At 41.1% G+C, this 24,569-nt stretch overlaps 1 protein-coding gene across 1 annotated transcript in view; it reads left to right on the top strand.

Moving 5' to 3' along the window:
* Positions 1–24,569, top strand: part of SLC5A1 (solute carrier family 5 member 1) — a 555,407-nt gene that overhangs the window by 216,212 nt on the left and 314,626 nt on the right. Inside the window, exon 3 of the mRNA XM_044068862.1 lies at positions 1,272–1,376. Coding sequence (XP_043924797.1) covers positions 1,272–1,376 — 105 coding nt within the window. The remainder of the gene's footprint in view (positions 1–1,271; positions 1,377–24,569) is intronic.

Genomic DNA, 24,569 nt, shown 5'->3' with positions numbered 1-24,569 from the left:
TACACAGATTATATTGGAGAGAGTAATAATGAAAATCGTGCAGGTCTAACAATAAGGTGATAATACCAAGTCAATTTCCGTAAGAGAAAAGAGGAGTCGGGACATGTTCTATTATACTCAGTATAGAGCTTCAGAAAAGCGTTACATAACACACTCTCTAAATAACCCTCTTACTCTAGTTAAGATCATCTACCCTTTACAGAGGCATCATAAAATGTGGCAAATGTCACTTACTTATATATATATATATATGTGTGTGTGTATGTATGGGTTACGCTGAAAACCTTGAAACTACATCGGTTGACATGCATGGGGTCGACTTGCAGTTTTGAAGTCAGCAGAATGTTGAACCAAAATGTATCAACTATACTACAGTGAATGCGTAGTGTAATTTGGGCATTTGGATTCGACATTGTGCAGGGAGATCATGGTTCAGTGAGGAACAGGAAATTAGTCCATTTTCTCACTGTAGTATGATCTTGGAGTTGGTATATTTTATGTGCAGGGGATGTTGGGGAGGCATAGCCCCCTGAAAAATAGTAGCATTAACGTACCATTGACTGTAGAGTTTAATGGTATGTTAATGTGCATAGCAGGAAGTGAGTAACGTCACCTCCTGCTATGTCAAATACATTGTATCATCAAAGTCGATGTATTCATTTTCACTTTGGTTTACTTTTCAGCATTCTGGATTCAGCATTTTGGGTCGACATTCTAAACAGTCGAAATGCCAATAGTAAACCTATATATATATATATATATATATATATATATATATATACACATATATATATATATATATATATATATATATATATATATATATATATATATATATTCTGTGTCATCTTTGCAAGATTAATACTGCGTCCACTTTATAGACTTCTTTGATATTAATTAACTAACTCAGTACTTTATTAACCAGAACACACTATTAAGTTACTTTTATATATTATCATTTAATGTGACAAGATAATGATAGGCAACAAAGTACAATGCTTAGATGGTTTGTAAAGAGAATCTAAAGTTATGATAAACAGTAACTGTGACAGAGAAAAAAAAACATAATGTCAAAACAGAAAATGACTACAAGAAAGATAGTTAAATGCATAGAGAATGTCATTCAGAAAAAAGACAACTGAATAAATGAAAAAAAAGAATAGAAAGAGAAGCAGAAAATGGAAGAATAAATGAAGGCAGATACAGTTGCATTAAACTCATAATGAAAATGTGTTTACATCTGGCCTTTATTTTGCGTGTTTCTTTTTCAGATTGGGGCATCTTTGTTTGCCAGCAACATCGGTAGTGGACATTTTGTTGGTCTGGCAGGGACAGGAGCAGCTGCGGGCATTGCCACTGGTGGTTTTGAATGGAACGTAAGTCCAGCAATTGATTACATTCACTTTGAAAAGTTTCTGTCATCAGAGAAATGACTGTTAGTTTAGCAACAGAAGGTGAAAGTAAGAAATAGTCTGGAAATACTATAATAAATTATACTATAATAAAAGTAAATGGAAGGGAAAGAAGTCTGTGGGTCCTAAGAACGCTTCCATTTTCCTTTATGCATTTCAGTCTCTTGATGTTGCTTATTGTTGCATTTATTAGCGATGTTTAACCGAGAAGGGCAAACTGTCTGGTGCCATCTCATATTGTGGGTTTGAATACTCATATAGACATATCAACAGAAATGTCCCAGTTTATTAATAATTTCTTCTTTCCCCACAGTAAGGAAAGTGTTTACTATAATACTGACTCTAACAATAAGAACAGGTCAATACCATGTCTAATATATTCTTAAACCAAATGCAACATAATAATTTACCAAAATACCGAAAATTAATGTATTCATTTCTGTTGCCATATGCTATTTTTTTACAGCCCTTAAAATATGTTCATCAACTCTTTATTGCAAGGTGTATTATGTTTACAGTTTTCTGGTGTTTATCTTTTCTAAATGCATTTTTTTTCTTGCATGTGCTGTTTTCTGTGCACTTAAATGTGCCTAGGTTTGTGGGAGTGTGACTTACCCCTTACCATCAGCAGTGCTGTAAATGTATGATGGAAGTGTTCTGTTCCCCTGTGTCACAGTTTGTGGGAGTGTGACTTACCCCCTTACCATCAGCAGTGCTGTAACTGTATGATGGAAGTGTTCTGTTCCCCTGTGTCACAGTTTGTGGGAGTGTGACGTACACCCTTACCATCAGCAGTGCTGTGACTGTATGATGGAAGTGTTCTGTTCCCCTCTGTCACAGTTTGTAGGAGTGTGACTTACCCCTTACCATCAGCAGTGCTGTGACTGTATGATGGAAGTGTTCTATTCCCCTGTCACAGTTTGTAGGAGTGTGACTTACCCCCTTACCATCAGCAGTGCTGTAAATGTATGATGGAAGTGTTCTGTTCCCATCTGTCAAGGTTTGTGGGAGTGTGACTTACCCCTTACCATCAGCAGTGCACTAAATGTATGATGGAAGTGTTCTGTTACCCTCTGTCATGGTTTGTGGGAGTGTGACTTACACCTTACCATCAGCAGTGCTGTAAATGTATGATGGAAGTGTTCTCTATCATGGTTTGTGGGAGTTTGACTTACCCCCTTACCATCAGCAGTGCCGTAGCTGTATGATAGAAGTGTTCTGTTCCCCTCTGTCACAGTTTGTGGGAGTTTGACTTACCCCCTTACCATCAGCAGTGCTGTAACTGTATGATGGATGTGTTCTGTTCCCCTCTGTCGCAGTTTGTGGGAGAGTGACTTACACCTTACTATCAGCAGTGCTGTAACTCTATGATGGAAGTGTTCTGTTCCCCACTCTGTCACGGTTTGTGGGAGTGTGACTTACCACCTTATCATCAGCAGTGTTGTAACTGTATGATGGAAGTGTTCTGTTCCCCACTCTGTCACGGTTTGTGGGAGTGTGACTTACCCCTTACCATCAGCAGTGCTGTAAATGTATGATGGAAGTGTTCTGTTCCCCTCTATCATGGTTTGTGGGAGTGTGACTTACCCCCTTACCATCAGCATTGCTGTAATTGTATGATGGAAGCATTCTTTTCCCCTCTATCACAGTTTGCGGGAGTGTGACTTACCCCTTACCATCAGCAGTGCTGTAAATTTGTGATGGAATTGCTCTGTTCCCCTCTGTCACAGTTTGTGGGAGTGTGACTTACCCCCTTACCATCAGCAGTGCTGTAAATATATGACAGAAGTGTTCTTTTCCCCTGTCACGGTTTGTGGGAGTGTAACTTACCCCCTTACCATCAGCAGTGCTGTAAATGTATGATGGAAATGTTCTGTTCCCCTCTGTCATGGATTGTGGGAGTGTGACTTACCCCTTACCATCAGCAGTGCTGTAACTGTATGATGGACGTGTTCTTTTCCCTTCTGTGATGAGTTGTGGGAGTGTGACTTACCCCTTACCATCAGCAGTGCTGTAAATGTATGATGGAAATGTTCTGTTCCCCTCTGTCACGGATTGTGGGAGTGTGACTTACCCCTTACCATCAGCAGTGCTGTAACTGTATGATGGACGTGTTCTTTTCCCTTCTGTCATGGTTTGTGGGAGTTTGACTTACCCCCCTTACCATCAGCAGTGCTGTAACTGTATGATGGAAGTGTTCTCTATCATGGTTTGTGGGAGTGTGACTTACCCCCTTACCATCAGCAGTGCTGTAACTGTATGATAGAAGTGTTCTGTTCCCCTCTGTCACAGTTTGTGGGAGTTTGACTTACCCCCTTACCATCAGCAGTGCTGTAACTGTATGATGGAAGTGTTCTGTTCCCCTCGGTCAACGTTTGTGGGAGTGTGACTTACCCCTTACCATCAGCAGTGCGGTAAATGTATGATGGAAGTGTTCTGTTCCCCTCTGTCATGGTTTGTGGGAGTGTGATTTAACCCTTACCATCAGCATTGTTGTAGCTGTATAATGGAAGTGTTCTGTTCCTCTCTGTCATGGTTTGTGGGAGTGTGACTTACACCTTACCATCAGCAGTGCTGTAACTGTATGATGGACATGTTCTGTTCCCCTCTGTTATGGTTTGTGGGAGCGTGACTTACCCCCTTACCAACAGCAGTGCTGTAACTGTATGATGGAAGTGTTCTGTTCCCCTCTGTCACAGATTGTGGGAGTGTGACTTACCCCCTGACCAGCAGCAGTGCTGTAACTGTATGATGACATTGTTCTGTTCCCCTCTGTCACGGTTTTTGGGAGTGTGACTTACCCCCTTACCAGCAGCAGTGCTGTAACTGTATAATGGAAGCGTTCTGTTCTTCTCTGTCACGGTTTGTGGGAGTGTGACTTACCCCCTTACCATCAGCAGTGCTGTAAATGTATGATGGAAGTGTTCTGTTCCCCTCTGTCGTGGTTTGTGGGAGAGTGACTTACCCCTTACCATCAGCAGTGCTGTAACTCTATAATGGAAGTGTTCTGCTCCCCCCTCTGTCACGGTTTGTGGGAGTGTGACTTACCACCTTATCATCAGCAGTGCTGTAACTGTATGATGGAAGTGTTCTGTTTCCCACTCTGTCACGGTTTGTGGGAGTGTGACTTACTCCTTACCATCAGCAGTGCTGTAAATGTATGATGGAAGTGTTCTGTTCCTGTCTATCATGGTTTGTGGGAGTGTGACTTACCCCCTTACCATCAGCATTGCTGTAATTGTATGATGGAAGCGTTCTTTTCCCCTCTGTCACGGTTTGTGGGAGTGTGACTTACCCCTTACCATCAGCAGTGCTGTAAATTTGTGATGGAAGTGTTCTGTTCCCCTCTGTCACAGTTTGTGGGAGTGTGACTTACCCCCTTACCATCAGCAGTGCTGTTCATATATGACAGAAGTTTTCTTTTCCTCTGTCACGGTTTGTGGGAGTGTGACTTACCCCCTTACCATCAGCATTGCTGTAACTGCATGATGAAAGTGTTCTGTTCCCCTCTGTCACAGTTTGTGGGAGTATGACTTACCCCCTTACCAGCAGCAGTGCTGTAACTGTATGATGACATTGTTCTGTTCACCTCTGTCACGGTTTATGGGAGTGTGACTTACCCCCTTACTAGCAGCAGTGCTGTAACTGTATGATGGAAGTGTTCTGTTCTCTGTCACGGTTTGTGGGAGTGTGACTTACCCCCTTACCATCAGCAGTGCTCTAAATGTATGATGGAAGTGTTCTGTTCCCCTCTGTCATGGTTTGTGGGAGAGTGACTTACCCCTTACCATCAGCAGTCCTGTAACTCTATAATGGAAGTGTTCTGTTCCCCCCTCTGTCACGGTTTGTGGGAGTGTGACTTACCACCTTATCATCAGCAGTGCTGTAACTGTATGATGGAAGTGTTCTGTTCCCCACTCTGTCATGGTTTGTGGGAGTGTGACTTACCCCTTACCATCAGCAGTGCTGTAAATGTATGATGGAAGTGTTCTGTTCCTGTCTATCATGGTTTGTGGGAGTGTGACTTACCCCCTTACCATCAGCATTGCTGTAATTGTATGATGGAAGCGTTCTTTTCCCCTCTGTCATGGTTTGTGGGAGTGTGACTTACCACCTTATCATCAGCAGTGCTGTAACTGTATGATGGAAGTGTTCTGTTCCCCTCTGTCATGGTTTGTGGGAGTGTGACTTACCCCCTTACCATCAGCAGTGCTGTAAATATATGACAGAAGTGTTCTTTTCCCCTGTCACGGTTTGTGGGAGTGTGACTTACCCCCTTACCATCAGCAGTGCTGTAAATGCATTATGGAAATGTTCTGTTCCCCTCTTTCATGGATTGTGGGAGTGTGAGTTACCCCTTACCATCAGCAGTGCTGTAACTGTATGATGGACGTGTTCTTTTCCTTTCTCTCATGGGGTTTGTGGGAGCGTGACTTACCCCCTTACCAACAGCAGTGGTGTAACTGTATGATGGAAGTGCTCTGTTCCCCTCTGTCACAGATTGTGGGAGTGTGACTTACCCCCTTACCATCAGCAGTGCTGTAAATGTATTATGGAAATGTTCTGTTCCCCTCTGTCATGGATTGTGGGAGTGTGAGTTACCCCTTACCATCAGCAGTGCTTTAACTGTATGATGGACGTGTTCTTTTCCTTTCTGTCATGGGGTTTGTGGGAGCGTGACTTACCCTCTTACCAACAGCAGTGTTGTAACTGTATGATGGAAGTGCTCTGTTCCCCTCTGTCACAGATTGTGGGAGTGTGACTTAACCCCTTACCATCAGCAGTGCTGTAAATATATGACGGAAGCGTGCCTAATTATCAAAAGAAAAGACAAACAGAAAAATAAATAGTGTCCACAGCAGTTTACATGTGTCCCCCCATCTTAATTATTCTCGCCTCTAGCTGTAGCTGTCTTTTTCAAGATGTGCATATGTTTGTGTTGGTCCCCTTTTAAACATCTAAAACCCATAACATCTAATTTTATGGGTTTTAGATGTTTTGAGTTTTAGATGTTCTGGTCTCAATGTTATGAAATTAGATGTTATAGGTTTTAGATGTTTCAAAGTAGACCCGTTTGTGTCCATTATTTTTCCACGCTGGTGTTATGTTTCTATTCTCTGAGCAGTGTTTGCTTCTTTTACATTTCTTATCATAGCTATTCCATACCCCAACATCAGTATCAGATTATCATACCTACAGTAACCTGTTTTTATCATCACTCTTATTTATAGTGTTCTAAGTCGCATGTACCCCAACATTCTCTAACCAGTATTACATAACATTTCTAGACTTTATGTGCCATGGGTCCCCCTGAACTTATACTGTAGTTAGATATTCTTAATGATATGCAGGCACTATTTTACAGATAGACAGACAGATAGATAGATAGATAGATAGATAGATAGATAGATAGATAGATAGATAGATAGATAGATAGATGCATAGATAGACATATAGACAGATAGATAGATAGATAGATAGATAGATAGATAGATAGATAGATAGATAGATAGATAGATAGATAGATAGGTAGATGTAGCATGTATGTTTTCAGGTTTATTTGTTATCTCTCCATGGCTGAACTTGAAATACAGCCACATGGAAGTGTTCTATCCCACTTAACAAGAATAAATAAGTAAACAAACAAACAAGTAAATGAATAAATAAATATCTGTGACAGTTATATCCCCGCAGCCTAACATTCCTGCTACTAACTGTAAAGGCTGCTAGTACCGTATTTATTAGTACTGCATTTGCTATTTTATTTGCACTTGTTTTCCGGTGTAGATCACTGATCTCCATAGACCTTTTTCAGACTCATCCCATGAGCAATGTCTGGTTAATTGACTTGCTCAGAGTTCATACGCTCATAGGAGGTTACTAGGCTAGTGGCCCTAGAGCCTTTACAAGCCTAGCCATTTTAATCCCAAGTATCCCCATTTTTCTTTTTTGGGTAGTTCACAGAACAAATTTATGAACAGAGCTGGTTTGTGATCAACACTGGCTACCCCTGTCCATGAGTGACATGGGTGCCACCCCAGGGGTGAATTTGCAGTCTCCCATCCAATTATCTATGTTGTGTTTGAAATAGGGTCAGTGAGAAGCTCTATTTTTACATGAATGGGGATCCTATTCCAGAGAAGCAGCAGTCTCTAAGAGACATAAGTGTCAATCCAGCATGATCTGTTAATGTCGCAAGCTAGGTTCAGATTTCTAGAGCAAGTGATTCTTGAGACATTTGACTTGTGGATTTGCAACATTTCAATTAAGGCAGGGTTGGAGATTGCCCTACATGCCAGACACAAGTCACCTCTCAGCAGCCTGTAAGATGCAGAGTAAAGTGACAGGACTTTCAGCCTGTCATCATAGGCCATAGTTTGGAGTCCCTGTATTTTCTTGATGAGAAACCTCTGAGATCTCTCCAACTGCTGCAGGTGTCTTGTGAGGTACATGCAAAAGGGTGCATTATACTCTACTAGTGCTCTGATGAGGATCAAGTTCAGTGGAGTTATAACATCCCTTGACTTGGATGCTATGCCCTTGTTTATGAGGTGCGCTACTTAGGCACTTGGTGGTCAAAGTTCAGATTGCTATGAACCTGTGTTTCCAAGTCTTGTACCACTGGGTTGGAACTCAGGGGACTGCTGTGAATATTGTAATTTGTAGGAATTTCCCTTTTGCCAAAGATAATAATAATTTATTTTTTTGCATTTAGTTTTAGACAATGGCCTGGGCACCAATCATTTGTTTGTGTTAGCCCTTCTTGTAATATGTTGTCATATCTGGGGGACTCAATGATTGCTCCCAGTTTGCAATCGTCAGTGAACTTTGTGAGCTGAAGGCCATCTAGTTTGACCTGGACGTCTATGAAATAAATGCTATACAGTAAGGGGCTCAGCATAGACCCCTGTGGTACTCCACTGGTGGCGGGTCTACTGGTGGAGATGGAGTCACCAATTCTGACAGAGTGTGTTCTGTTGGTAAGCCAACTGGCTACCCATCTAGTAATGGAAGGGTTAATCCCTATCTGTGAGAGTTTCTCAATGATGCCAGAGTGGGGAATTCTATAGAAAGCTTTGGCAAGGTGGGGATAGGCTGTGAGCACTGCCTTACCTTCATCCATGCCTTTAGTGATATTCCTAAAGAAGTCCACCTGGTTTAATAAGCATGATATACCCTTAACGAAGCCAGACGTGGTTGGGTCCAGTGTTTGGAGGTCACCTATGTCCTTGTTGATAAAGTCCATGATAATTCTTTCCATGGCCTTGCAGCTGATGCTGGTTAGATTTATGGGTCTGTAATTCCCAGGATCAGTTGATAGCCCTCCCTTGTGCAGGGGGATTACTGTTGCTGTTCACCATTCTACAGGAACATAGCCAGTTCTCATGCTGTGATTAAAGAGAATGGCAAGTGGGTCCTCTAGGTCTTGTTTTAGATTGTTTAGTAAACAACATGGGATATTATCTGGTCCCATTGAGGCCATGTTTTTGACCTTGGCGAGTGCAGATATGATCTGTTCTCTAGAGATACTAGGCAGAGGGCTGGTGTCAGGTATGCTTTGGGATATGGTAGGTGGGGATAGGGGGTGAAGTTTGTGCTGAATCTCTCAGCTAGCAGGTTGGCAGTATCTTGCAGTGTAGCATGAGTGATCCCATCTACAACCAGTTTGGCACATAGTTGAGCATTCTCTTTTAGACTTTGGACATAGTTAAAGAATGCCTTATGCTTATCCTTGCCTAGGGATGCAATTTTAGTTTCGTAATTTACTTTAGAAGACTTTAAAAGATTTCTGATTTTTCTGTTGAGGCTTAGGAGGGAACTCTTCCTCTACAGAGTGATAACCCTCTTACTTTTGAACAGCAGTTTTTTTCCTCGTTATATAATCTGTTCATACTTGAAGGCCACCACATTGGCTTCTTTTTATGTAAAGACCTGGTTTTGATCTGGTCAGGTACAGCAGAGTTTATGAAGTTGCTTAAGTGTGTGTACAGGGCATGTGTATACACTTCTGCATAGTGATCATTGGTGCCTGCGATTGTGGGTGGTATGAAGCTTTTATACCATCACTTAGTACACTGTAGTTAGCTTTGGTGATGTTTTTTATAATTTTTGTTCCTGTAATGATGTCAGTTCCAGTAGTTACTTCATTCAAGACTGATTTGTAGTCTGACCTAACTAGGGAGGGCATCGCACATGGGGAAGTGCAGTGACCCCCCCATGTTAGTGAGTACTGTGTCCAGAATATTTGAGCCCCTAGTGAGGGTGTAAAGACTCTGTTCCAGAGCATTTGTGTTAGTAAAGCCCAGGAACCTCTAGTTGAGTGTGTTTTTGCTCATGTATGTCCCCCAGTCTATGGAAGGATAGTTGAAATCTCCCATGACTAAGGTGTTGAGGTGTATGGTGGGGGATTCCAGTAAATCAAAGTAGGCAGTGTGCTTATCCTGGTTCATGGTGGGGAATCTATAGCTAGTAATGATGTGGTATGGTACTTTACCAATAGTTAATTGGACATGGAGCAGTTCAAGAGAGTCATGCCTGACCACTCTCGAAGTGTATTTGGTTTTAATGAAGATGGATACACCTCCACCTTTGGGTCCTTCATGCCCATTTTGAGGTATAAATGTGGTCACACAGTTAAGCAATGGAGGTTGAAGGAATCAAACCCTGGACAACAGGAAACAGCTTATTAACAGCTCTTTAATCCTCTGCCCCAACTGCCAGACAATTACCACAATGGAGCCGAATCCTGTGTACATAAGTAGCTGAGTCTCTGAAACTGATGTGCCAGTTAAATCACTGCATTTTAATTGTCCAGCTATTTGTTTTTGGCTACACTGTATGATATAATGCAATCTGTTTCTCATAACATAGTGCAAGGTGTAAGAGCTTTGTGATGCGCCAAAGAGCAAGAAGTAATACATCATTGTCCTACAGCAGTTGCTGGGATGCATGGTTCAGTACTAACCCTGCAGTATGGCATTAGATGGGTTATATACTTCCCAGCAGCTTTCAAATGAGACCTGATACCAAACTCCCATCTACCTGAGTTAGCGGTACATGTGTGTAAAAGAAGACTAGAGGCAATTGTATGGAAAATCCCAATATATGTCATCTAGTTATATAATAAATAGCTTATATCAAACAGATTTCTTAGAAAAAAACAATGCTTCTGTTTGCATTTGTGATTTACCTTTTATAACCACCCTTTCTTATGATCAATCTTTTTACAAAATCAGTCACCTTTTTTAACATCCCAGATATTATTTTGTAATATTCTGGCATATCTCATATTCTTAATCTTCCTATGGATTTATCTAATTCTTTCTTTGCAAAATGTTCATAATAACTGTGACATAGTGTCTTGCTAAACCATGTGTTGGCTACCATCAAGCCATTTGCTAGATGGAAGTCCAGAATGGCCTCTCCTCCTTCATTCCTGTTGCCCCACCCATATGAACACAGGCTGTCTTCATAAACTAAGGAAAACTGCAAGGTTACACTCACCAACACTCCTGTGCTTCCAAATATAATTAAAAAAAAAAATATATATGAAATGCGTGGCACAGGCACAGTATGAGACAAGCAAAATCAATCAACATAACACACAACACACAATACACTAATACGCTTAGCTGCTTACAGATACAGTTACTCAGTATCACAGTAAAGCAAAAAAAAAAAGTTCTGTCTGTTCAAATATGTGCATTCAGGTCCTCCATTATCAACACCAACTTATGTTGTCCTGCTCTGTCTAGTAGGTCCTATAACTGCTTCTTGAATATACTCTTTTCCATGCTATCACAACCCTGCTGTGGGGCATAGACTGAGATTATGAATAGTGCCCTTGTCCTTGCATTACAGTCTGATTGCCATGAGTCTGTCACTAATTCTCATGACATCCCTCACTAACTTCTGAAGCCTCTCCCTCACACCATTTCTAGTCTGTCCTGCTTTTTTAATTTCTCTAAGTCTTTTAAGTCTTTTGGGTTTCTAATACCATGACAGGAATGGACCCCATTCCTAAGTCAAAGTATGATTAAAGTTCATGAAATTAGTATTGTTTCAATCTTTGATGTTAGCCAGAAGTGCTCTTTGCAGCACCTTCAATGTGCTCAGTAATGACTCCTTCTGCAGTTCATATGGCTTTACATGTATTGGTAACATATCTAAATACGATTGTAGATTCTTTTTTATAAGACCCGTTGCTCCTGATACTATTGGAACTGTCTGGGTATCTTTCTTCCACATTGCTTTTGTTTCTGCCTGCAAATCCTGATATTTTATGACTTTGTGTCTCTCTGTATGCAAGACACAATAGTCACTGGGTGTGGCGATTTCAGTGATCAATGCTACTTTTGTCTTCTTTTCATGGACCATTATACCTGGTTTTCTCACATCTATATGTTGAACTCTTGGTAATGGGTGATCCCATGTGATGTAAACTTCATCATTTTCTATGATGCCTTGTGGCTCATATTTCCAGTGTTTTTAGCCACTTCAATACCATAATGTTTGCACAATCCCTAGTGCAACAGTCTTGCCGCATTATTATGTCTTTCAGTATACACTCCTTCTGCCATTAGTACGTTACAACCAGCAACAAGGTGTGCAACTGTTTCCAATTCTGTTTTACAAAACCTACATTTGCCTGTTTCTCCCACATGTTCAATGGACTTTGTAAACCAATGTGTATGCAGCCCACTGTCTTGGGCCTCCAATATTAACCTTTCATCTTTTGGTTTGAATTTGCCTCTCTTTAACCCTTCCCGCATTTGATCTTGAATAACATGAGGTTGTTCCAGGAGTTTTCTATACCTGCAACTATATTTATGCATTTTCCACATTTCTTGCCTTCTCATCTGATCCTTCACCTCATATTCTTTCTTTTGTTTTTTGGATCATTCGGTTGCTGTCTGATTTTTAACTACTTCTGGTATGACTTCCATTCACACTTGACACCGATATGCTTCTCCTAGACTAAGCAGGGAAGTCATCTCTGATTTATTCTCCTCAAGTTTCAAAACTTTCAGTATGTTTGGGTCTTGTGAGTTCAGCAGCTATGTATGCAGTCCTACGATTGCAGATCTATACATGCAATCAATTTCAAGGAGGCACAAACCTCCTTCAGAACAGGGAATATATAATCTTGGTATGCACTGATTTTTATAAATCATTTGATGAGCATGAAGCATCCTTTTTGTTTTCCTGTCCAACCTATCTAACACCTTTTGGGCCAGTCACTAACTCCAAAATTGTAAGTTAGGACAGGAAGAGCAAATTGGTTTATAGCTTGAGCTTTATTCCTAGATGCCAATGCCATTTTCAGGATTAATTTAAGTCTTCTAAAATATTCCCTATTAAGTTTTATTCACATCTGTTCATGTTTTTTTTTGTTGATCCTTCATCAATTCCCAAATATTTGTACACTCCCTCTTGCTCGAGTTCTTTTATATCACATTCTTGTCCCAAACTGATGTTTTCTTGGTGCTGCAGTTTTCCTGCTTTAAACGTTGCTTTTGTACATTTATCAAGAGCAAATGAGTTTCTTATATCATCTGAAAAAGTTTTGACTACTTGCAGTTTTGCTTTCAGTTCCTCATCTGATGAGCTATACAGTTTTAAATCATGTACAAAGAGAAGTCTTTACACTTTGTTGCTTTCTGGGAGACAAATTGAGACCATTACCTAATCTGTTAAGCAGACAGCTTAATGGGTTAAGGGCAAGACAAAAGAGCAGTGGTGACAGAGAGTCACCCTGGAATATCCCCCTTTGAATTTTTATCCCTAGAACAATAATTTGTCCTTTATCATGGCTTAACTGCAAAGTGGTTTGCCACTGTTTCATGGTCGCTGTGATGTAGTTTGTCAGTGTAGGGTATATCCCGTACAGTTGTAATCACTTTCTCCAGGAAAGTTTGATACTGTGAAATGCATTTTTGTAGTCTATCCATGCCATACTTAGAGTCTACCCCTTTTTACAGTTTTGCACTATGACTTTATTTAACAACAAATGATCCTTTGTTACGTATGCCTTTCTTTTATTACCCTTTTGTTCTACTGCCATGTTTGAGTTTTTTTCTAAATGACAATACACTCTGTTGGCACCAGATGGAAGTCTAGAATGGCCTCCCTTAAGTAGTAGACACTGGATCCTAAGCCAAGCGGCTTTGCTAAATTGCCTTTCCATCTTGTCTCCTGGATACATAGAATGTCCAGCCTCTTCTTTACCATCAAGTACTTCCAAGCTGTAACTGGTCAGTGAACCTATATTTTGTAGCAATGTTTAGTTCATGTTTGGCAAGTTGATTGGTTGTCCAGCTTTTGCTCAACAGAGCTAGCCACATAACCCAAGCTGGGCAACTGGGCACTGGCCAGCCAGTAGCTTATTAATGCAGGGCTGTTGGCCTTTATTGTGGGCACACACTGGCCAACAGAGACACATAGACCCCTTCCATTATTAGCACGGGTCCCTAACACAGGTCAAGGGAAGCCAGACCGTCATCCCACTTATCACCAGCAATACCCATGCCCATTTTTGGCAACATTAATCAGTGTGAACAAATCACCAAGAGACAGTTTTAAACTGTCAGTTGGCTGGCAAGTAATCCACTTATACTGTACTGATGAGGTCACAAAACGTCTGAAACATGGCATGTCTCCAGCTTGTGGGGTTTGGCTTTATTGACTTGAATGTACCCATAAAGACTTAAACAAGTAAAAATGAAAAGCTCACAGGCATTCAGAAGCTACTTAGCTGAAACACTGATATGTCCTTAAGAGGTCACTTGCATATATCCCATGAACCTCCACTACAGGAGGTTTAAAGAATAATATGCTGATAAACACATCAAAAGCTAAGCATATGAGATTTGGGAGACATAAACTGAAAGGTGAATATTTAATGCAGCACACAGTAACTGAAACTGTAGACTCATTTAAGGACCTGGGTCAGCTATGAGTTTTTCTAATTATATCAATCAATTGGTTAATGGTAGTTATAGAACTATAGGTCATATTAAAAGATTTGTAAAGTCTAGAAAATCAAAATTGATTAAGTCGTTGTTTGTTAGTTACATTAGCCCTAAACCAAAACCTGAGTATGAAATAACAATATGGAAACCTTATAAGAAGGCAAGCATGAGTAAACTGGAAATATACCAAGGGGGCATCCATGGATGTGAAAATGTAAGTTATTATGAAAGACTAAAATGTCTCTTACAAATGTCTAAGAGATCTTATTCAGGTATACAGGGCATTTAGAGGCAACTACCTCTGAGAATGTTTGGGATTATCAATAAGTACTAGCGAATCATCAGATAACCTATGTAGAAGATTCTATAGGAATGAGAAGTGTACTAATTGGTTCTTTGACAAGTAGCTGATGCATGGAACAGACTACCAAATTACATTAAAGCAAACTCTAGTTTAGATATTTTAAGAACAGCCTGGACACTTATTATGGGAATAAGTGTTTGGTGTATTGGCAGGCTAGAAGGACATTAATGCCCGGGCTTGAAATATTTGTATGTATGTATGTATGTATGTACGTATGTAAAGTATTACACAGTGAAAACATAAGCTTGGCTGTGTCCTTTTTACAATTTTTACTGAACTGATTGTCTGTGTAATCTTTTTACCCTTTGCTTGGATGTTGTTTGGTAATTTTGCAGGAACCTTAATGTTTATGGGCATCAGCTGAGATTTAAGCACTGTGTTTTTAAAGTATAACAAACTAATCCATTTCTGCTGTGAGGTCACAAAAAGTCTGAAACGTGGTATGTCTACAGGTAGTGCGGTTTTGTTTTATTGGTCTGAATATACTCATAAAGATTTAAAAAATAAAAAGTCATGGCCATTAAGAAGCCACTAGCTGAAACACTGGTACATTACACAATGGCATGCAGTCTGTGATCCATTTTCTCCTAGCTAATGTGTTGTTCACCACAGTTGATGCCCAACATGTTGGGTCTATACAACTCTTACCCTATCCCAGCAGGCAGCATCTAGAATTTGTGCTGCTGCCCACAACTCTATCCTTGGGTGGGCTTAAAGTTGAAACACCCAGCATGCTTTAAGGAGATGGAAGGAACCTTACAGAAGAGCTTGCAAACTCCACACAGGCATTGACACGAGGTCAGGACTGACCATTGTACCTTGCTCATGGGAGATGAAGACCTTAACCATTATGCTGTGTCCTGTTCTGCATTCTAATATTGCAACTTCGTTATCCCAAAATGTAATTCTTAATATCCTAATTTTTTTCTATGAAGTGTATATTTTCTGTTCTCACTTTTTCCCTCATTCACTAACATTTTCCCTATTTAACCATAACCCCATGCTCCAAAATATATTCTGTATTAAATCCACACCATAAAGCACCGACTTTCTGACCCATAATACTATAATCAAATCATTCACGAAAAAAAAAGCCAAACTGGGATGTGTCCAGTGTCTGAGCTTGCCAATGTCCTTGATGTTCATTTCCATGATAATTCAGTCTATGGCTTTGCATATTAGACTTGGCAGATTGATGGCTCTGTAGTTCCAACAGTCAGCTGATGGTCCACTCTTATAGGTTCATAAGTTCATACTAGGCTATCTGCCCTGGGGCAATTATAAGCCTAGCCCGATTCTGTATGGCTTACACCACCCCTTGATTTGAGTATACTGTGCCCTTTTTAAGGTTTAGTTTACTGTGCCTCTGTCTAATAGTGACACAGGAGTAATCCCTGGGACAAACCTACGATCTCCCATCCACCTATCGAGATTCTTCTTGAAGAGATTCAGTGAGGTGCTCTGCCTCACATGAACTGGAATTCTATTCCAGAGCGAAGGGAGCCTCTGGGTTATGAACCTGTCCCTCCAGCAAGTTCTATTTATTTCTGTGCTGAGGTTCAAGTCCCTCGAGCGTGTGGCTCTAAGGGATTTAGATTTACTGAGGTGGAGCATGTCCATCAATTCTGGATTTGACATAGCTTTGTATGTCAGGCATAGATCGCCTCAAAGTAGGCAGTATGCAACTGAGTAGAGCTGGAGTTTTTTTTAACCGAGCAGCATATGGCATCTGTTTGAGACCCTTGATCCTCTTGGTGAGATACTTTTGGGGTCTTTCTAATTGCTGCAGGTGTCGGGTAAGGTACATCCCAAAAGGGGCATTGTATTCTATGATGGGCCTGATGAGGGATGAGTAAAGGGGCACAATTACCTCTCTTGATCTAGATGTGAAACCCTTCATGATGAGGTGAGCTATGTAGAAGGTCTTTCTAACCACTTTGGCAATGTGGTTTTCAAAGGAGAGATTGCTATCAACTTGGGTCCCCAGGTCCCTAATAACTTTCTCTGTACTTAATGGGTTTCCACCTATGTGGTAATTTGTGGGCACGTTGTTTTTGCCAAAGGGTATGACTATACATTTTTTGGCATTTAGCTTTAAACCATGGCACTGGCACCAGTTATCTGTCTCTGTGAGACCTTTTTGAAGGATGTTTGTGTAAGCTGGAGAGTCGATTATGGCGCCCAGTTTGCAGTCGTCTGCAAACTTGGTGAGCCATAGTCCTCCCACGTTTGCCTGTACCTTGGAAAAGTATATACCGAACAAGAGTGGTCCCAGGACAGAACCCTGTGGGATGCCACTTGTGACCGGTTTCGAGTCTGACATGGCTCCAGCAACTCTCACTCTGTGGGTTCTGTCTTTGAGCCAGTTTGCAACCCATCTTGTGACATAGGGGTTTATATTTAATCTGGATAGTTTATCTATGATGCCCGAGTGGGGTATTGTGTCAAATGCCTTTGCAAGGTCCAGATAGGCTGTGTGGACTACCTTCCCTTCATCTATGGCTTTGGTGACTGTTTCGAAAAAGTCAACCAGGTTCAAAAGGCAGGATCTGCCCTTGACAAAGCCGAACTGGGTAGGATCTAGTGTCTGTAGGTCCCCAATGTCTTTGTTCATGAGCTCCATGATGATCCTCTCCATAGCCTTGCAGACTAAGCTAGTCAGGCTTATGGGGCGATAGTTTCCAGGGTCCGTAGAGGCTCCACCTTTGTGAAATGGGACCACTGTTGCTGTACACCATTCTGTGGGCACATATCCTTTAGTGAGGCTGGGATTGTAGAGCTGTTTTATTTGAGAGATTAGTTCCTCTTGGAGTTCATGTAGGACGCAACCTGGGACACCATCTGGTCCCATGGAAGCAGTGTTTTTTTGCTTTGGAGAGAGCAGCCTTCACCTGAGCATCAGAGATGTTTGGGAGGCAGCCCTCTGCCGGGATAGATACTTGCTCCTTTGGGGGGTAGGGGGTGGAGAAGTTTGCACTGAATCTGTCTGCCAGGATATTGGCGATGTCTGTGGGTTCAGTGTATTTTTTGTTGTTTAGAATTAACTCAGAACAAATCTGGGAGTTGCATCCCAGGTTCCTAACATAACGGAAAAAAGCCTTATGGTTGTCTTTGGTGTCCTGTGCAATTATTCTCTCGAAGCTAGCCTTGGAGGATTTTATGAGGGATCGTAATTTTTTGCTAGTACTGATCAGAGATGCCTTCCCTATTAGGGATTTTGCTCTATCATGTAGTAGCTTCCTCCTTCTGTTGTACAGTTTATTTATGGCAGGGGTCCACCAGACTGGACGCCTGCCTTTGGATGATTGGGTCTTGGTTTTGTTTGGGATAGCATGATCCATGCATTCCTGGAGATGTCCGTAGAATGCATTTATATAGGATTCTGCAGTTTGGGCCGTTGTTTCCACTGGCCCTGGGGCCTTGAAGGATTCCACTTCAGTTTTGAGAAGTGAGAAGTTCGCTTTTGAGAAGTTTTTCACTGTGGTTTTCTGGGCGGGGGTGGGGTCGGGATGCTGACATCCAATGAAATTAATTTATGGTCTGATCTTAGGATATACTTCTGGTGTGGAGCATAGAGTCCCCATGTTGGTAATGATCAGGTCTAGTATGTTGTCCCCTCTTGTGGGAGTGGTGACTAGTTGTTCCATAGCATTTGAGTTTATAATTTCCAGGAACCTTTGGGCTAAGGTGCTGGGGCTTGAGTAGTGCTCCCAGTCAATGTTTGGGTAGTTGAAGTCGCCCAATATAATGGTGTTTGGAGAGATCTTCATGTTCTCCAATGTTTTCAGGAAAGCCGAGTGGGATTCATGACTTTGAGAGGGTGGTCTGTAGGATGCTATAAACTGAAAAGCAGTCTTGCCCACTGTTAGTTGCACATGGATGGTCTCCGATACTTCATGCAATGCCACTAACCTGGAGGTGTGGATATCCTTGATAAATATGGAAACTCCCCTCCTTTTGTGGTTCGTCCGGGTTTTGGGGCGAAAAGCATGATATGAGGTATAGCCTGGTAGTGCTGGGGTGCTCTCTGGAGCCTTGAACCAGGTTTCTGTCATTGCACAGATATCAATGTTCTCCATACTGAGGAGAGCTTTGAGTGCGTGCATCTTGAGGTTAAGACTTCTGGCGTTAAGCAGCATTACCCTTAGTTTCTTGTTCCTTGTGCTGTCTATGGGGTGGGATTGACTTTTGAGCCTTGCCTAAAAAAGGCACTATGAGGGTGGCAAGAGCCTTTGCCAATATCCGAAAGCCCAGTGGTGACAGGTGCAAGCCGTCCCTAGCGAAGCAACGTGGCTTGTCGAGCATGTCATCCCAGGCTGACAGACACTGGATCCCCTTTGAATGACACCAAAATTTTAGCCAATTGTTAAAATTGATCATTTTGTCTTTGTACTGTGGCATCATTCTAGGTGAGGGTAAGATGCTACTCAAGGTCAGGGTCATACCAGCCTGGGCTACATGATCAGAGAGCTCCTCTATGTCTCTTTTCATGTAGTCCAGGGAGGTACGTCTCAGGTCATTCACACCAGCATGTACAATGACTGAGTCATATTTGTATTTGCTTTGGAGTGACCTGAGTGCTTGCGTTATGTGGCAGATCCTAGCACCCGACAGGCAGCTCACTGTGACCTTCTCTTTATTCAGCCTGGTGAGCAGGACATCAGTGTGTCTGACAATAGAGTCACCTATTACAAGAGTATCAGGTGTGTTATTCAGCCTTAAGGGCTGTGGCTGCTTGGCACACTGACTTTGTGGGCTATGTGTTGTGCATGTTTTGTTTTGAGGTAGCATTTGCTTTGATGTCTGCTTTGGAGGTCTCTGTTGCTTAGGTAGATTTTTATTTAGAGCCTCCAAGTATGTTTTTGTGTATTTATGTGTTTGGTTCGCTGATGTGGTGGGATTATGTGATACTGGAATTGTGTTGTGTGAGGTTACCTTCTCCTCCTGACTGGTTACACCAGTTTTGAGATGAGAGAGCTCAGCCTCCAGTTTGGCTAAATAGTTGCATCTCTCACATATATTTGAACCTGTTTGGAGGAGGAGAGGGTTGTCCGTGTACATGAGACAGTTGTAACATTGCCTCAAAATTCCCAGATTCACCAGCTGGACTGGAGAGGAAACCATTGACTGACCTTTGGACATGCTAGAGTAATATAGGGAAACTGAATTTAAGACGGGCCAATAGAGGACAGGGTAATCGTAGAGAGTATAAGAGTAAGTAATGCTTATGGTTTAATAGTGCTAACTTGTAGGATTACTTAATTGGACCAGTGAAGGGCCTTAGAATGAGAATATGGTGTTTAAATTGAGAGATAGAGCAGTTCTAAGGGAAAAAGTGAAGAGCAGACTTTGTGGAGCCAGGAATAGTTTACACCCAATTAGGCGGCGCTGCCCGCTGTTGCGCTATACACAAAAACGCGCAAAACCGTGCAAAAGAGGGTTTTAAGAGAGGAAGATGAAGGAGTTTGGAATTGACCCAAAATGGCCAATAAAACTACAGTTTCAAGTCAGTAACCACTCCCACAGGGGCAGGCAGGCTGCTCAATGTTTTTCACTGCCACTGATCAACAGAGAGACTTCCCTTTAGCCCAAGCAAAAAATGGCCTCCAAGAAACTTACAAACAGTTCAAGAACAGCAAGCCTGTAACTGAACTGTTTTAAATCTCAGAAAAGTGGGAAAAAAGCAAGATTTTTTTGCGGAGAGAGATGACCATAGTCATCTGTAGTTGAACAGTGCTAGGTCATGTTTGAGGCTATTTGGGAGACAATGGGGGAGTATAGTCAGGGCCCATTGGAGCAGTGTTTCTGACCTTAGCAAGCACCACCAGGACCTGAAGTTATAATTAATATAGCTGTGATGAAGCAATAGGTGACACTGGACACCAGGAATGTGCACAAAATGTAACATCTGGAGTCCACAGGATATGGGAGATAAAATAATATAATCATAATGTAACAGTGGGGTGCCAGATATACTAATAATAATTTCACAGAAATTTGCCACAGAATATTATGGTTTCACAGTAATGTGCCACTGGATATTATGGTTTCACAGTAATGTGCCACAGGATATTATGGTTTCACAGAAATGTGCCACAGAATATTATGGCCAAAACACAGAACTATAATATAGTACTTGGCTACCAAAAAAAAAAGAAAGCCAATGGTGTAACTTTATAGCAGCATGAGGAAAAGGTCACATAAGGTGTAACTGTCATGTAACAAATAGTAGGGCCACATCACACTGGGTATGTCACTCTCTGTAACATGTTACTGTAAGGGAACACAGTCTAACTTCAACTGTCCTGGCCTACAAGCTCCTATTACTGTTATATAGTATTTAAGTGTTTGTATATGTCTACAAGCTCCTAATACCGTTTTATAGTATTTAAGTGTTTGTATATGTCTACAAGCTCCTAATACCGTTTTAAAGTATTTAAGTGTTTGTATACATCTACAAACTCCTATTACCGTTTTATAGTATTTAAGTGTTTGTATATGTCTACAAACTCCTATTATCGTTTTATAGTATTTAAGTGTTTGTATATGTCTACAAGCTCCTATTACCGTTTTATAGTATTTAAGTGTTTGTATATGTCTACAAGCTCCTATTACCGTTTTATAGTATTTAAGTGTTGTTATATGTCTACAAGCTCCTATTACCGTTTTATAGTATTTAAGTGTTTGTATATATCTACAAGCTGCTATTACCGTTTTATAGTATTTAAGTGTTTGTATATGTCTACAAGCTCCTATTACCGTTTTATAGTATTTAAGTGTTTGTATATGTCTACAAGCTCCTATTACCGTTTTATAGTATTTAAGTGTTTGTATATGTCTACAAGCTACTATTACCGTTTTATAGTATTTAAGTGTTTGTATATGTCTACAAGCTCCTATTACCGTTTTATAGTATTTAAGTGTTTGTATATGTCTACAAGCTCCTATTACCGTTTTATAGTATTTAAGTGTTTGTATATGTCTACAAGCTCCTATTACTGTTTTATAGTATTTAAGTGTTTGTATATGTCTACAAGCTCCTATTACCGTTTTATAGTATTTAAGTGGTGTTATGTCTACAAGCTCCTATTACCGTTTTATAGTATTTAAGTGTTTGTATATATCTACAAGCTCCTATTACTGTCTTATAGTATTTAAGTGTTTGTATATGTCTACAAGCGCCTATTACTGTTTTATCACCTTTAAGTGTTTGTACACGTGACCTATGCATGACCGCTCTCGATCTAGCAGTCTCCCTCCCCACCACCAGACATCGTATCTTTCCCATCTACATTTTCCTTGCTACACCCGTTCTCACTGCTACTTCTCTTCATTTCATTTTCACTCATTTATTACTTCATCTAATGCTGCTGTCCAGTTGCCTCCAATCGAGTTACTAGTGGTGACTGCTTCTTTTTGCAAAGTTAGTTGCTTTTTGTAACCCCATTAATCTAAAAAACAACCAGGTACTATACAGCACGGATTATAAGTCTCATAAAAAGATGATGCCCATATAATTTCTGTTGTGTTTTATCCCTTCCCATCATCTCCTAGGCATCAGCTCTGTCCTATACACAATTAAGACATTTCTTTGAAGTGCTGTTAATTTTCTTACTAGTCGATAACATCAAAGCTTAGGCCCCTTCTGTGCTGTTACTGTAGTTCAGAGCATATAATACAAACTCATGATTTTTGTGCATTATATTTCAATATTATATCCTAAGAAATGTTGTTCATTCTACACTAATGTTATGGGTTTTTTAATGATCTTATACATATTTATGTCACTATATTGTATTTTTCCTTTTAGTTTGGGCCATGGGTGAAAAGGGTCCCTAGAGCAGTTCACTTAGTTGATTAACAAATGTTAAATAAATAAAAAAGTAGCTCTTCTACTGAATATATGCCTTCCTTCAGTACTTGTTGAAGATGATTTCATTCACTATCTCACCCTTACATGACAAAGTACTACCTTCTCATAAAACCCACTAAACCATTACTTTCTGGATACTGGCTAAGGCTCTTGCCAACCCTATAGTGCCTTTTTTAGGTTATGTTCCAAAGACCAAATTACCACTGTAACAGCTATAAATAAATGCAATCTGAGGGTCATGCTGCTCAATGCTAGAAGTCTAAATTTCAAGATGGACTTGCTCAAAGCACTCCTCAAAATTGAGAACATTGACATTTGTGCTGTAACGGAGACCTGGTTTAAAGCAGCAGAAAACACCCCTGCGCTACCACCTTTTGGCCCCAGAACATGGACTGAAGCTCCAAAGGTGGTGGCGTCTCCATATTCATAAAGGATGTGCACACCTCCAGACTAGTAGACCAGCATAACACATCTGAGATACTTCAGGTACAACTAACATTAGGTAAGACAGTGATTCAGGTCATAACCTGCTATAGGTCCCCAACCATGTCCCAAGACTCTCACTCCATGTTCCTAAGCACCCTGGAAACTATTAGGGTCCAACCCAACACTCTCATACTAGGTGACTTCAACTACCCCTCCATCAACTGGGAAACTACTTATGCACCAATACACTGGCCCAACGCTTCCTAGAATTCATCGATTCCAATGCCCTGGACCAGCTCATTCTTACCCCCACTAGAGGAAGAAACATCATTGACCTGGTTATTACTAACATGGGCAACTGTTGTTCTACACCAATAGTCAATTCCTCCCTGGTTAGATCCGACCACAAACTAATCACCATGGAAATCCACATCTCACCCATATGCCCCGCAAAGATAACCACCATGAAAAACTTCTCCAAAGCTGACTTTGGAGTCGTAAAAACAGAGGTGGCTAACTTCATGGCACCCATGTCAATGGAAAATAGATGCATGACTGCCGAATCATACACCAATGCACTGTACGAACATGTACATAAATGCATGGAACTAGCTATACCCAACAGAACAAAGATGTTCTCCTCCAAAAAGGAAGCCAATCTGGTGGTCCCCTGCCATTAATAAGCTCTACAACAGAAGGAAAAAACTGTTGCAGAAAAAGGTGAAGTCCCAAGACTGGAAAAACTCCCTTATTAACCTCAACAAAAAGTTGACCTCCCGCATCAAAACCTCTAAAGCCAGCTATAAAGGCAGACACTAAAAACAATCACAAAGCCTTCTATAATAATATCAAGAATCTCCACAGCAATACCCAGGTTTGCTCTGAGTTACTGCACAATGGTACCTCCTATACTGAGCCAACAGATACTGACAATATACTGGCCAACAGATTCAGTGGCAACTTTACCTTCTGTACCCCCAAAGGACCAGTCACAATACTGGAGGAATACCAGGCACCCAACATTACTGCAGCATAGGTTAAAGCTGCATTATCCAAGGCCAAGAATACAGCTTCCATGGGACCCGACAATATTCCTGGATGTGTTCTACATGAACTACAAAGTGAACTGGCACCACATCTGTGTGCCCTTTTCAATCACAGCCTCACCTCAGGCTTTGTCCCTACCAAATGGCACACTGCTACTGTCATCCCTCTCCATAAAGGAGGAGTGACTACAAACCCTGGGAATTATCACCCCATTAGCCTGACAAGTCTGATATGTAAGGCTATGGCACACATCATCATGGACCTAATAAACAAGGATATAGGGAATCTTCAAACTCTAGATCCCATGCAATTTGGTTTTGTGAAAGGTAGATCATGCCTGCTCAACCTGGTTGACTTCTTTGAGTCAGTCACCAGAGCTGTGTATGAGGGCAAGGCAGTTCATACAGCCTACCTCAGTCTGGTCAAGGCCTTTGATACCATTCCCCACTCAGGAATTATTGATAAACTGACCAAAC

The sequence above is a fragment of the Protopterus annectens genome, chromosome 4.part0, assembly GCF_019279795.1.
Source record: "Protopterus annectens isolate FY-2018-M chromosome 4.part0, PAN1.0, whole genome shotgun sequence".
Classification (NCBI taxonomy): Eukaryota; Metazoa; Chordata; order Ceratodontiformes; family Protopteridae; genus Protopterus; species Protopterus annectens.
This window is presented reverse-complemented; position numbering and strand designations above follow the sequence as displayed.